Below are 15,535 nucleotides of genomic sequence, written 5' to 3' on the forward strand. Positions count from 1 at the left end.
TAAGGCTGTTTGACTAAGGTTACGTTTGATTAAGATTCTAGTGTTCTGTATAAGAATTTTCCCTGAGATAACATCCTTTTAAAGCCACTAATTTGTTGATATAGTTATTAAATGTAATTTTGAACTGGTTTCTGTGCTGAACTGTGGTAGTAATAAATTGTGTTATGAACAGCAAATACTAGACCGATCATTCAGGATAAGACATAACATGGGCTGACTTTCCCAGTGTGGACTCAAGGATGAGAAATGCAAGGTTTCACATACTCCTTTTACTTGGAATTAAATTATGTCAGATTTCGTGGGTTTTTTTTTTTTCTGGTAAGGATAACAAAATACACAAATAGGATAATTTTGTATAACAGATTACATCTCTGTTGTTTTTGCTTGACATTTATTTGTTTTATTTACAGGTGTTGACTTTAAAATCAAAACTGTAGAGCTAAGAGGAAAGAAAATTAGATTACAGATCTGGTAAGTGGGAGAGTCTGCACCCAGTATGTGCTGTGTGTGTTTAACAGTCCATGCACCTGTCTAATAAAATGAGCTGTTTGAGCTGATTTGCCTCTCCTACTTTTCTCCTCTTTTACTCATTTTAAAATTAAATGAACAGTGTTTCTTTAGATGAGGCTGTTATGTTACATGCCACTTGCACATGGGAGTAGTTGTATACAGAAGAATATTACTTTAATGGTAGCTAGTTTAAAACCTTTTTGCCTCTATTTTCAAATAATTTATGTGATATCAACACTGTCACCACTAAAATGTTTGCTCAGATGCTTGTCTTCATGTCTTTATTTTGTATGATAGTATTTAAAGAAAGCCGAATATGTTCATAACCAGGTTTGCGCAATCTGAAGGCAGGTCCCCAGCACACAGTTCCAGAGCTTCTTGGTGGCTCAGTGTGACTATGACTGTGGGTGGGCATACTCCTTCCGGCTGTACTGCTGATTCCACGGGATGTGAGCCCCCACTAATGCCTGCTAGAGATGAATCCAGGCCCCTTTCTCAAATCACAATTGAAATGAGAGACTCAACCAGCTGTGTTATAACTGCGCCCAGCACTAAGAGCTTTCTGTTAGCCATTAACCTGTTAACAGCCCACAGGTGCTAACGACCTATCTGTGGAAGAAAGGTTAAGATCTGGTCTGGCGGTGGCTTAAAAGTAGCCCCATTGAGGTCCTCTGAGAATGCCGTTTTGTTTTGAATGCCACAGCTGCGGTCTACTCAGCTTACTAACTCCTCTTGGCAGGTCACCCTCAGCTCTGATTGTTTGTCCACCATGTGTGTGTTTGCTTTCATCTGCGTTAATTGCTGCTTCATCTGTGGCATCATCGGTCACCTAATGCTTGAATGTTAGTGCCATGTCTTCATTCTTCATCCGTGTCCCTGTCTGGGCCACAGCTGCAGCCGGGCCGCAGTACTGCCTCCTGGAGGTGTCTGAGGTAATACCTTCATTTGGTCACCCTTCACTGTATAACGCACTTCAAAGATTTTTTGGTTTGGGGTTTTTTGTTTGTTTTTCTTTTGTGTTGTGCGTTTGGTCTGCATATTTTAGTTTTTGGCTTGATTATGAAACATTAAGCCTTGTCTAAATACTTGAATAAACAACAAATAGATCATTTCTTCCTGTGCTAGTCCTGCAGACTTTTTGTACATTGCTACCCAGCTTTTAAACACTGGAAATGGCAGCAAAGTGTTTTGCACACAAACTGCTGTGTCTGATTATAAGTTCTGTAACGTAAAGACCGTCTTTTAAAGGATTTGGAATATGCTTCTTTGTGTACCTAGTACCTGTCAGTGAGGTACTTTTTGATGAGGATACTGCCCCATGAAAGTGATGTAACCAATATTAGAATGCGTGATGACCTTCTTAGTGGGTGACAACCATGCCTGATGACTGTGGCACGTGTCTCAATGCATTAATACTTCCATCTTCACCTCTGATGGCAATGTTCTGGTTTATAAAGTATGTCCAGATGTCCTGGTGCCTCCCTAAAACTTTGCCCACTAAGTCTGTGCTGGTGACATTGGACACTCCTGGAATGTGAGTACAATTCCCTTCACTCAGAGCTAAGAATTCTGATGGAATTCCCCTGGGGAGAAAGTGAGATATTGTGGTTCTGCGAAGAGCAGGTGGGCACTTAGAAACCATTTCTCTCTTGGATATAAAAGCATTCTCCAAAAATGACCCCTCTCCCTCTCCTGATTCTCCCTTGACTCTTCATCCCTTTGCCTTCATTCTCTAAATCTGTACAGCTGTACAGCACTGGCAAAGAGCGTAACTAAGGGAGGAAGAATAAAATGCATTGGATTTATGGAATGGTTGATTGCAAGCTTTCTACATGGAATGTTCCAGTGACTCAGGAAGTAAGATTTGTCTTTTCCTGCAAGGGGGTTTTAAACAGTGACTCATATATCCATTGCAGGCCAGCCACTTCGTTGATCATATAATAATTCAAAATAAGATTTTTACCTTCTGAAATATTTAAAAGACGAAAACTTTTTTCTTCATTATTGATATCCAGTAGTTAAAAAGGAAGTGTTGGAATCATGGTTCTAATTTGTATTACTGTTTGAAAGTAGTGGCTGACTTCTTCTGGAGTGAGGTGCAGCCCTTCTGCTGCGCTGGCGTCATCTGCTTTGTTGTGGGCGTATTGTCGTCATTTCGCTGTCATCCGTTGAGAGCATAGGAGGAGCCTGTGTAGCTGGAAACGGTCCCTCAAGGAGGCGCAGTGGATTGTGCTAATAATAGAAGGCTCTGCTCCGGTTTTCTAGACTGGCATGAAAGCATTGCCAGTCGGTTTTTTATAGGAGGATCTTGTTGGAAGAAGTGCATTATTTACTATAGATTCCTAAAAGCTAAAAGTAGCAAAAGCTGCAGGTGTCTGTTGCATTTTTGTAATGTTTTATGTCATTGCCACGTATTTCAGTTTGTTGATTATCTGTGGTCAGAAAAAGGACCATTTTTCTCTTCTCTGTGCTTTAAAATATTTCTACATGAACGTTAGAACTTTATGTAAGTATAGCTAAAATAAAATATGCTGACTAGGAAGTAACTCGATGAATTTATATCCAAATGGTGTCCTGGAAATTATTTACAGTGAACTTGGAGTTGTGTTGAAATGGACTTGAAGCCATGAAATTTGTCGCTTACCTTTAGGCAAACACAGAATCAAAATGCTTTATACAGGGACCCTTTGTTCTGCCTGCTGGACCAGTCCACTGTTGGGGAAGATTGTTTTAACCAGTGTTCTTAGGTGGGCATCATTCCATTAGTTCTCTGCTTGGAAGAGGTAATATTTCATAGCCTAAGTTGGTATATGCCCTGAAAGTTAGTAATTAAATAATTTAAGTGAACATATTAAATACCACAAATAAGAGGCTTTGAATTCTCCAGCACTGTTGTATACTAAACTGAGAAAACAGAATTGCAGGTATTTTTCAATTTGCATGAAAAGCAGAGAGAGAAATAGAATAAGATGGCATGCTAACTGTAGTAAATGATGATTGAGCTGGTGTTAATAAGTTGCAAACCTCTAGAAATCTGCACCTTATCATTACAGTGAAAACCCAAGTTTATTGAGAAAAAGAGGGAAATATTAGGATTCTACCTTTTCATAGAAAGGTGAAAGTATGATCAGTGCATTGATACCATCTAATTTTTTGATACGTGGAGATATGTGTGGGATTATTATGGTGCTGGCACACTGTAGATATTTAAGAAAAACTTGTTGAATGGAATCAACATTTCATTTATTCTTTGGCTGTACATGATAGCAAATAATTTAGTATGTAAGGGAAATAAATCAAGCAAAGGCACTTTTGAGAGGAATAGAAAATAAAAAGCTTTCTCAGCCCAAATATTTTGGGAATATGGAACCATCTCTCAAAGGAACATGCTTTTCTGCCCCCAGCCTTCAGAGCCAAGCCCAAACAGTGGCATTTAAAGAATGGGCTTAAATGGGAAGTGCTGAACTAGTTCATGTTTTCTCATTGGGATTTTTGTAAACAACTGATTTGCTCATTTTTGTTAGAACGATTGCCTTAGGTTTTGCATTTTGAGGTTTCTATCTTCTTTCTTTATATTGGACTTAAAGTCAGCAGAGGCAGCTAACTTCTTAATGGTGAGCTTCTTAACGTTTCTGAGATTCCTAAGTATGCTATTCATGCAAAAACATTTTAAGCTACATCAAAATTGCCTTTTACTATCCTTGTTCTTTGATTGTTTTTATTAAAACTCCTATTATCTGTGATTTCTCTGGTTTTGCGTCCCTAATTTCTGGATTCTAAAGTCATTGAATGTGTATAGAAGTGCATGTGAGTTGTCTTGTACTGAAAACCAGATGAAAATTGCCTAGGATAAAAAGTTTATTAAAGTATGTAATTTCAAAAATGCTTATTGAGATTTAGTCTGATTGTTATATTTGTGGTTCAGCTATATTGTGTTAATCACAGATTTCAGAGTAGAAAAATGCTTATGGTTTTTAACTTTTTAAAGAAATGGAGAATGTTTCTTAACAATACTCAAATAGCACAGAATATTTTTCAACATTAAAAACTTTCAATTAAATCCTAATTTAGACAAGTCATAACTTGTGAGAATGGTAAACCATCCTCTGAAAGATAACTCTTTATTGGGAAAGTAGTAAAGTGTACCCCTAAATGCCTAGGATTTAAGAAATAATTTTACTCATTGAGTCTTTATGGAAACCAAATGGTATCTAAATCTCTTCCTTCTCAGCCGTCTTGAAGGTGACTATTAGTGTGGTCTTTTAGGTTGCTTTTAGATATCCTAAAGAATTTAGTCTCTATCATATTCTTCAGATTTCCAGGGTATCTTTTTGTTGTTGTTGTTTTGTGGGGTTTTGTTTGTTTGTTTTTGCAGTTCTGAGGCCAAAAAATGAAGTTTCTTTTGCCTTGCCTGATGTCGCATCAACTTTCCGTTTTTAAGCCTGTGACCAGCGCATGTCTACTGATGATGTGCTGTAGGACCCCGGTAGACAGCAACATACCTGCCTCTGCCCTTCTCACCTTCCAGTCAGGGCAGCAGGGGATCCTCATGTCCTCTGAGACAAAGCAAATGGCTTCGCATTATGTGGAAATGAATTTCCCAGTGAGCTTTTCTGCTTGTTTGACAATAAGGCATCACTAATATGAACTAACTTGGTGGCAGGTCTCCTCTGAAGGAAGACATAAATTATAACAACATGGCCAAGGGGCTTTTTTAGGGACCCAGTAAGCTGTTGCCCCCTAGCTTACTCTACTGTGGTGCACTTGGTTGGGGTTCTTTGGAGAAAGGTAAATCATAGATGGTCGTTAAAGAAATCGCTTTGCAAGTGTTAGTCCTTGATCGGAAGCCTTCTCCAATGAGCTTTATTGGAATTAGAAATTTGTGGTGGTTCTCAAACAGTTTCTAGGCTTATTTTAATACAAGATATAAACCAAAAACTATGAGACAGGTCTCAATCAATTTAGAGAATATGTTTTGCCAGGGCTAAGGATACACCCATGATACAGCATCAGGTGGTCCGGACAACCTGTGCCCAAAGTGGTCAAAGTACAGCTCTCTTTTATACGTTTTAGGGAGACTAATACATCAGTCAATACATGTAAGATATACTTTGGTTCAATCTGGACAGGTGAGACAGCTAAAAGGGGCGGGGACTTCCAGGTCAGAGGTATATTTAAACATTCTGATTGACGGTTGAAAGAGTTATTATCTATAGAAAGGAATGTCTGAGTTACTATAAAGGGTTGTGGAGACCTAGGTATTCTCGTGTAGATGAAGCCTCCAAGTAACAGGCTTCAGAGAGAAGAGACTAAATGTTTCTTACTAGATTTAAGATCTGTGTTGATGTTCATGCTGGAGGATATAGTGAGTCATGTCTGACCCCCCACTGCCCATCATGGCCAACACCAGCCTTTCAGGGTAAATTTTAGAGTGCCCTGGCCAAGGTGAGCATCCATTCAGATGGTTGCGGTGGGCCTTTGAATTTTATATTTGGTTTAAAAAGGAGAAACAGGTCTCCGCCGGCATCTGTACTGATTGATGTGCTTACGTTGTTCTTTATGTGGTTGTGGCCAGTGTCAACCTGGAGAAGAAACAATGCTTTTAGATTTCAAACAAGCAGTTGTGGAATCATGGACTTCACTGTATTTGCAGACCTATCTGGTATCTCTCCTCCCTTTTTCTTTGACCACCTATTCCGTCTAGGGTTAAGAAAATAACAGGGCTAATTCTTTTTTTTTTGGTTGGGGGATGGGGCCTTGCTGTGTCCCCGAGGCTAAAGTGTAGTGGTGCCATCTCAGCTTACTGCAACCTCTGCCTCCTGAGTTCAAGCGATTCTCCCACCTCAGCTTCCCTAGTAGCTGGGATTACAGTCACCTGCCATCACGCCTGGCTAAGTTTTGTATTTTTAGTAGCGCTAGGGTTTCATCATGTTGGCCAAGCTTGTCTTGAACACCTGATCTCAGGTGATCCACCCACCTCGGCCTCCCAAAGTGCTGGAATTATAGGCGTGAGCCACTGTGCCCAGCCTAAGGCTAATTCTATAGCCTTTTTCATCAGTGGGGGACTATTGGTCATCTTTTCAGCAAAACCAGATATTAACCATCCATGTCAGTTAAAGGAGAATTGTACATCTTAATAGTGTCAATTGTTTGTTGTCTCTGCATTTTCATATTGTTGATAACTGCCTACCATAGAGCTGTTACAGCTTCCACCATTTTACACGGGAGGAAACAGAGTTCAGCTCAGAGAGGTTGAGTTCTCCAAGAAGCCAAGTCATGGGGCCAAGAATAGTGCCCAGGTGCCCTAGGACTCTGCCCACTCCCACCCTGCTGGCAGCAGAGGGACTGATACACAGCTGTCGTCCATGCCAGGGAATGTTTGAGCTGCTGAGAAAATTGGGGAACAGCAGTCCATTGCCCAGTTCCTGGCACATCTTCAGTGTTCCGCAGGCTCCTTCCATGTCCATTTCCCTCTGAGTGTAGTAGGCTGGGGACTCAGAACCTTCTAGAACAGAAGTTATAGTTTTGTAAGGGGAAGAAATATGGTCAAGTGCACATCTGTAGAGTATTAAATTTCCTTGTATCCTTATGATTTATTCTAGAAGGTCAGCACATTGATTACAAAGCTAACATTAACTTACATTAGGCCTTCAGGTATGAGGTAAGAAATAAAAATTTACTTTTATGCTTTATTTCTGCATAAATTTTCACACTGGGAAGATAATTTCATTTGAAAAAAAAGTAAAAGTTTTACTCTGTACAGTATTTTCAAACTTTTTTGCCATGAAAATTCTTGTTTTCTAATTTTCAAAATTTTGGTTTGAAAGTAATTGGAGGCTGGGCCAGTGGCTTACACCTGTAATTCCATCACTTTGGGAGGCCAAGATGGGTGGATCATCTGAGGTCAGGAGTTCAAGATCAGCCTGGCCAACATGGTGAAATCCCATTTCTACTAAAACTACGAAAATTGGCCAGGCATGTTGGTGCGTACCTATAATCCCAGCTACTCAGGAGGCTGAGGCAGGAGAATCACTTGAACTCCAGGTGGAGGTTGCAGTGAGTCGAGATCGCGTCATTGCACTCTAGTCTGGGCGGCAGAACAAGATTCCGGTTTTTAAAAAAAAAGAAGAAGAAGAAAGTAATTGGGACTTCTTGATGTTTTTGTTTGAATGTAACTGGTTCAGAAAACCTACTGTGCACATCCACAGGTGTCAGTGCAGATGCGAGGAGTTCCCAGTGGCCAGGAGGGCTCTCCCAGTCGCTGGACCCACATGGAGGTGTTCTCAGGAGCTGGCCCTGCTTGTCTTCACAGACTCAATGCTGCTGGTCTGACTGCATCTGCTAGGGTTGTAACTGTAGATCTTCTTTTCTCATCTGAAGTGGTTATCTTAAGCTGCCACAGGTGCCCCACCCCTGCCCCCAGCACTAGGTGGTGGTTAGTGAGCAAGAAATGAATTTATTTGTGACTTGGAGGGCATTCATGTTCACAGTCCTAGGATCCCCACCATTTACTGTGTGTGTGAGCGTGGAGTGGGTCATGCATGTATATAAAGTGTGTGTTCCTTGTGCGGCGTTACTGCTCCTGAGTATGACAGATGGTTTTGTAAATCACCTACAATGTGAATTCTTAGGGTTTGCTTTGTAAATTCTGTATTTTAAAAACGTTTTCCCCATTTTATTTTGAAAAACATCATATTTTGATGTTATATTAGCATTCCTATTGCTGATTTTCTGTCGTAAGGGAAAAAGTTGGTCTGGAGAGTGTGTTGATCTTGGTTCATAATCCATTTCCATTCATCTAATTTAGTTGTTAACTCAAATACAAAAGTTTCTTGTATGTCATAGTTTTAGTCAACCTGAATTTTTCCTACTTCGTTTAACGGTAGTCACCAGGGAAGAAGAGGAGAAATATGTGTTACTCTTGTTCTTGTGTCGGAGAAAAACTGAAGCATTGTATATGTTTGCATTGGAATGTGATGTTGCTCACTTTGGGCATTGTTTGGGAACTGATTATTGCCGCTCTTTCTTAGGGACACAGCAGGTCAGGAGAGATTCAACAGCATTACCTCAGCTTATTACAGAAGTGCCAAGGGGATCATATTAGTATATGATATCACTAAGAAGGAGACGTTTGATGATTTGCCAAAATGGATGAAGATGATTGATAAGGTAAGTGTTGGCATTTTTCTGTCCAGTGTGAACTCTCTGCTTTAGAGTCTTAATCATTATTAAAAGGAGGAGGAGAGACACATTTATACAGACTAAACATCATTTAATCCATATTAGAACCTTCGGGATAGGGATGTAGTCCTGTGTTGTGCATGAGGCAAAGAAGAATTAAATTTATCCAGAATCAGGATATTTATTCCGGTAGCGTGGACTATCTGACTACAGAGGCCAAACATGCTCATTCCTCTATATCCAGCTGCTTTCGTGGAATTAGATATAAGACATTTTGTTTCTGCAGAAAGGTCACTTGGAAACTCATCTCATGAACATCTATTGAGTGACAACCTTGAGATGATGGCCTTCTCCACAGGGCCTGCGGCTGTCCCATGAGTCTCCGTCACCCACTAGACATCTGTCCTCACAATTATAGATGCCCTTTAACTCCTGGTTTTGAACAAGAGGAGCGTGAGTTCTCCTTTGGCTCGTGATTGAATCATACGGATAGCCTGTGTCTCTGTAGTTAATGTGAACCGTGGGTTCTCCCCTAAGAGATGTGTTCCTAAATACACATTTAGAAGGCAGAGCAGTTGGGAGTGGGATGTGACGAATGCCGTTGACCACATTTTGAGTTTTCTTCCCTTAGCAGTAATTTGATGTTTAGTTCTTTTGTGTAACAAGCATACCGAATATAAATTGGATTTTGTCTATGCATTGCATTTAAACCTGTCTGCTAGATAACATTGGAGAATGTTGCCAGCTTTACCAAACATATCATTGATGATGTATGCCTCTTTAAAATGTGTTAAGATTGATGGCCAGGCGTGGTGACTCACATCTGTAATATTAGCACTTTGGGAGGCCAAGGCAAGAGGATCACTTGAACCCAGGAGGTCGAGATCAGCCTGGGCAACACAGGATTGCAAGGATGGATCAGACCTGAGGGACCCCTGCCCCGGGGGGCCTGAATACAAAACCAAAAGTAATGGCCTAAATCCTACCCCATTTCAAGTATAGAGCTTTGCCTGTATTTGAACTGGGCGTCAGTCACACCAGGCCCTCCGTTGGCATGTCAGTGGATGCTGATGTCCCCTCATATGGAAGTCACAGAGTGCAGTCCTATGGAAATTAGGAAAGAACAATCCTCATAGTCTAATAAAACTTTTAGAACTAATAGGATGAATACAAAACCAAAAGAAATGGCCTAAATCCTACCCCATTCGGTACTTGAGTTTGTGAGTCTGTGCCAAGGTCTTGAGGTCTGATGCTGTCTTCCTTTTGTCATCAACTGCTGCTTTTCATCTTATTTGAGTGTCATTTCCTGAGCGCTTCCTGGCTGCGGAGCCCATTGCCCCAGCCCTGTGGCAGGTGCTGTTACTGTTGCCCACACCTCCCTGATAAGGGACCAGCTCTCCCGACTTGGCTGCGTGACTGGGCCACGGCCACACCATTCAGGTGCCTTTTGTTGCCATCTGTTTCAAATAACTTTTTAGAAATACACAAGTTAAGTTAGTTGCTCAAGATATTTTAACCTCATTTTTAAAGAGAAAAATCTTACTGTGCCTATGTGTATTTTTAAACTTAGAAGTGTAGCTTAACTTTTTTTCTTCGTTATAAAATTAATGACACCTTCATTATAGAAATTTGGAAAATCAAGAAAAGCACAAAAGTAAATTAAAAATGTGTAGTTCTGTCATCCTGAAAAACCAACTTGGCCTCATTCTATTTAGCTTTACATCTTGCTCATTATGTGAATATTCTGTCACCGGGTCCTTCCGTGTCATTCAGTATTCTTCTGAAGCGTGTGTTTTTTTAATGCCTGTGTTTTTAAAATAACTTAGATCTTTCATCCATTTTGTTTGACTTTTAGGTTTTATTCAGTTGATAACCATTTCGAGTATAGAGCTTTGCCTGTATTTGAATCATTTCTTTAGGATGGTGTCTTGGGAATTGTTGGGTCAACAACCAAGAACATTGTGGTTCTTAATGCCTGTGCCCCAGTTGCTTTCTAAGACGGGGTAAGCCCTGCCGCGCCCCTGCCCAGTCCTGCCTGGGACCGGGTAGACCCTCAAAGACAGTGGAAGTGAATGGACAAATAGAAATGAGCGAAAAATACTGTATTGGTTTGCATTTCTGCTGCTAGTATATGGTGATGCCCATCTTTGAAATGTAGCTTCTTTTAACATTCCACAGTATGCTTCAGAAGATGCAGAGCTTCTCTTAGTTGGAAATAAGTTGGACTGTGAAACGGACAGAGAAATCACCAGGCAGCAGGGGGAAAAGGTGAGAGGGCGCTGGGGGCACCAAGGTTGCCACACACTGTGCTTAGCGCTTGAGATACTGTTTCTTTTAATACATTACTTACTTAAAAAATTATGAAGAAATTGTTGATAAAGTGATAACTCAGTCACATCCTCCTCATTGGTGTGCGCTTTTTTGACTTCTTGCTCCTTTAAGTTTATTCTGAAACGGAGGAAGAAAAAACACATTAGTGTATGCAGCATTATTATCTAACCTGACATTTTATACAGAGAAAGATTTTAAGCCAAAAGTTGTTTTTATGATTTAATTTAATGCTCTTTAAACCTCTTCAGTTTTTGCTAAGGGTTGAATCATGGAGGAATGATGCTATTCACATTTTAAATGTCAGATATGTTATACTTTTAGAAACTTAGGCAAGTCATTTGACTGGAAGGTCCTGGCATCACCTTAAGGATTTTTATTGTCTTTTGTTTTGCTAGTTGTTTGTAATGTAAGAATTTGCTGTACTTGTGAACTTTATATTTGAGCGTCAGTGGGACTTTCTACCCCTTAATCCCAGCCTTTCCCTTGAAGCTGAGCCCAGAGGCCTCATGCTCACGTGCTGGTCTGTGTGGTACTCACACAGAGGAAATAGGTGTGTGTTTCTTCTCAGTTTGCACAGCAGATAACTGGGATGCGGTTCTGTGAAGCAAGTGCCAAGGATAACTTCAATGTGGATGAGATATTTCTGAAACTTGTCGATGACATTCTGAAAAAGGTAAAAAAAAGAATCTACGTTATGAAAGTATTTCATCTGAAATCTTGTTTCCTTTATTACTTTTTTATTCAGAATTTTATATTTAGAAGCCAAGTGCAGTAGTTATGCTCAGACTCAAGAACCAGGTTTGGTTGTTAACTCAGCCAGAGGTACCCAGCCTGCTCTACTGACAGCCGTTTCCCACCCCAGGGCTTCTGGTGTCCTTGGGGTTGGTGTATGACATACTCACTTTGCTGTAAGATACAGCAGGGTGGAGTGACTTAACAGGGTATGGCAATGTGCTGTGTTTATTTGACATTTGCTTTTTTTCCCCACCCCCATTTTCTCCTGAAAATTCAGTTGGAGACCTAGCGAAGTCTGCAGGTGTCTTAGTGGAGAAGAGAGCCCATGGTTCTATACTTGCATCCCTTCCTGCTCTGCTCCCTGGTGGGAGCCACTTCCTTACAAAGATCTTTCCATGATGCTGAGTTGCAAGAAAACTGCTAGACAGCTTCACTTAGCAGCAGCAGTTTCTTCAGGCATCTTTAGGCTTACATTCAAAAATTTTTAATAAGAACTGAAGTTTATAATATTAGGTGAAATTTGCTCAGTTCAAACATAATTCAGAAGCTTCTAATAAAATAATTGTTTAGGCTGGGTGTGGTGGCTTACACCTGTAATCCTAGCACTTTGGAAGGTCAAGGTGGGAGGATCCCTTGAGGCCTGGAGTTCAAGACCATACTGGGCAAGATAGTGAGACCCCTATCTCTACAAAAAAAATTTTAAAATTAGTCAGGTGTGGTGGCACATACATGGTTGTAGTAGTCCCAGCTACTCAGGCAGATGCAGGAGGATTGCTTGAGCCTAGGACTTTGAGGCTACAGTGAGCTATGATCGTATCTGCACCATAGCCTGGTTGACAGAGTAAGACCCTGTCTCTATTAAAAACAAAAAAAAGTTTATATAATTGCCAAGGTAGGTTATTTCTTTCTTTAGTAAGCTTATAATGCCTGAGAATACAGACCATTTTTTAAATTATTAGTGTATTTTCATTATAGCTAGTTCTGTGAAAATAAATGTTTATGAGGTTGATTTGGTCTCTTTTACCATAGGGTATTAAATAGGCTGGAAATTGTTCATATTATGATATGAACAATGTCTTGAAGATGGTTTCTTTTCGGCTTGATATTTTAATGTCTAGTTGATCTTCGATGATCAGAGGCCTTTCAATAACAATACTTTTTTTTATATACTTGTACAATTTGCAAAGCATTTACAGTTGACTCATCAACAACAAGGGGGTTAGGGGTACTGACCCCCTAAACAGTCAGAAACCTAAGTATAACTTGACTCTCTAAAAAAATGAACTACTTCCAGTCATTGACTGGAAGCCTCACTGATAACATAAACAGTCACTTAACACATAGTTTGTATGTTATATGTATTTTATACCATATTCTTAAGAGTAAGCTAGAAAAAGGAAAATGTTATTAAAAAAATAGTCTGGACATGGTGGCTCATGCCTGTAATCCCAGCACTTTGGGAGGCTGAAGCGGGCAGATCACCTGAGATCAAAAGTTTGAGACCGGTCTGGCCAACATGGTGAAACCCTATCGCTACTAAAAATACAAAAAAATTACCCAGACTTGGTGGTGTGCACGTGTAATCCCAGTCACTCGGGAGGTTGAGGCAGAATTGCTTGAACCCAGGAGGCAGAGGTTTCAGTGACCCAAGATAGCACCATTGCACTCCAGCCTGGGCAAGAGTGAAACTCAAGTCTTAAAAAAAAAAAGGAAAATAGTAGGGAAGAGAAGATATATTTACTATTCATTAAGTGGAAACAGGCCATCATAAAGGTCTTCATTCTCATCATCTTCACGTTGAGTAGGCTGAGGAGGAGGAGGAGGAGGAGGAACGGGTGGAGGGGAAAGGGGGAGGTCTTGCTGTCTCCTCTGTGTGGCAGAGGCAGAGGAGGAGAAGGTAGATTTGGAGGCAGGAGAGGCAGGCACAGTCAGTGTAACTTCAGAGAAAAACAGCCATGTATAAGTGGATCTGTGCAGTTCAAACCGATGTTCAAGGGTCAGCTCTATGTGTACCTTGTAAGGTTAAAATGTATTTGTCTTTTTTGTTTATCCTTTAGATGCCTCTGGATATTTTAAGGAATGAGTTGTCCAATAGTATCCTCTCATTACAACCAGAGCCCGAGATACCGCCAGAACTGCCTCCACCAAGACCACATGTCCGATGCTGTTGATTAACTACTTTGGAGACAAAGTGAAACGATTCCTGGAAAGGGGAAAAAACGTTCTATTCTGCACTACAATCATTTTGACAATTTCCTTTCGCACTTTGTAATCCAAGTCAGAGCTATACACTAACTTGTAAATATGCAAATATGCAATCCTGGGTAAGTTTTGGTTATAAGTTACCTATTTCCCTCCAAATTATTATATTTCACTCATTACCCCAGTGTCTAGTGTGCATACACTGGGAAACCTAGTACTTCTAATATGAAGAATGGGAGAAATGAAAGGTATAATGTTTCTTGAAATAAATAATATAATTGTCCTTGTTAATTATATTATGAGGACAGAAGATACTCTGTTAAGAAGAGAGAACATGGTGCTTTGCTTACTATTTTAAAGAAAATTTGTAAAACTAAAGACTTTGAAAAACAGCTATCTTAAGTGCTTTTCTTTATTTACAAGACATTTCCCCCAATGGTCGAATCTGAAGTACTGGAGTGTTTCTGCCACGAAGCAAAGCTCCATTCATGGCCGTCATTGAAGGTTATTTATTAATGTTGCATAACAGTAGAATATTACTAGTTAGAGGGTTGGATTTGACTTGGTCTAAGGCCGCAGAATCTCTCTTCATGGCTTCCTAAGGATCGTACCCTTATGCTTTTAAGAACTACAAAGATTCAATAAAGAAAGAAATGTTTTTGAAACTATAGAAAAAGATTTTAAAACACGCTGCTGTCCTAAACAAATCCTATTTAAAGGAATTTTAAAGAGATGCATTTTACTATATCAAAGAACATATGTGTATTTGCCTAAACATTCTGTACCTTTGTAATGATAAAACTTCCCCCTTTATGGTGAAGCTTATTCCAATTAAGCCTAGACTGTGTGTTTTTTGTTTTTTGTTTTTTTTCATTTTTGTTTTTTGTGTTTTTTTTTTTGTTTTTTTTTGATCTGATAATGAATTTGTGAACTCTATCTTTGGTATATCTTTTATTAAACTGCACTGTTTTGTTTAGTCAAGGTAAATAAGTAATTATGTATTTGAATAACTTGGTGTGTCTTGAGTGTTGTGGTATGAAAAGCATTGTGGTCTTTCTACACTAATGAAGTGCAAATAAAATTTTGTATTTATGAATGACAGTTGAGTGACCATATTTATTTATGGAATTATACATTGTATATATGACAGTATTCTCCATGAGCTCCAGAGCTTAATCCTTTGAGTGTTGAGACAGGAAAAGTATAGTCCTCCACTGTGGAAAAGAGTTTGGTGGTTTCTGCAAAGGCTGAACATAGAGCTGCCATATGATCCAGCAGTTTGACTTCTAGGTTTACCCAAAAGATCAAAAGCAGAGACTCAAACAGGTGCTTGTACACCAGTGCCCACGGCAGCATTGTTCACAAGAGCCAAAAGGTTGAAACAGCCCAAATGTTCATCAGCAAAATAATGGATAAACAAAATGGGTTTTATAAACAATGGGGTATTCATTCTTTTTTTTTTTTTGAGACGGAGTTTCACTCTTGTTAGCCAGGCTGGAGTGCAGTGGCGCGATCTCGGCTCACTGCAACCTCCGCCTCCTGGGTTCAGGCAATTCTCCTGCCTCAGCCTCCTCAG

The 15,535-nt window shown here is 39.9% G+C and overlaps 1 protein-coding gene across 1 annotated transcript in view; it reads left to right on the forward strand.

Moving 5' to 3' along the window:
* The window catches only part of RAB12 (RAB12, member RAS oncogene family), a 29,017-nt gene extending 13,957 nt beyond the window's left edge, over positions 1-15,060 (forward strand). Inside the window, exons 2-6 of the mRNA XM_010335627.3 lie at positions 411-471; positions 8,541-8,679; positions 10,870-10,959; positions 11,591-11,695; positions 13,815-15,060. Coding sequence (XP_010333929.2) covers positions 411-471; positions 8,541-8,679; positions 10,870-10,959; positions 11,591-11,695; positions 13,815-13,928 — 509 coding nt within the window. The 3' untranslated portion in view covers positions 13,929-15,060. The remainder of the gene's footprint in view (positions 1-410; positions 472-8,540; positions 8,680-10,869; positions 10,960-11,590; positions 11,696-13,814) is intronic.
* The last annotated feature ends 475 nt before the right edge of the window (positions 15,061-15,535 follow it).

The sequence above is a fragment of the Saimiri boliviensis genome, chromosome 13, assembly GCF_048565385.1.
Source record: "Saimiri boliviensis isolate mSaiBol1 chromosome 13, mSaiBol1.pri, whole genome shotgun sequence".
Taxonomy (NCBI): Eukaryota; Metazoa; Chordata; class Mammalia; order Primates; family Cebidae; genus Saimiri; species Saimiri boliviensis.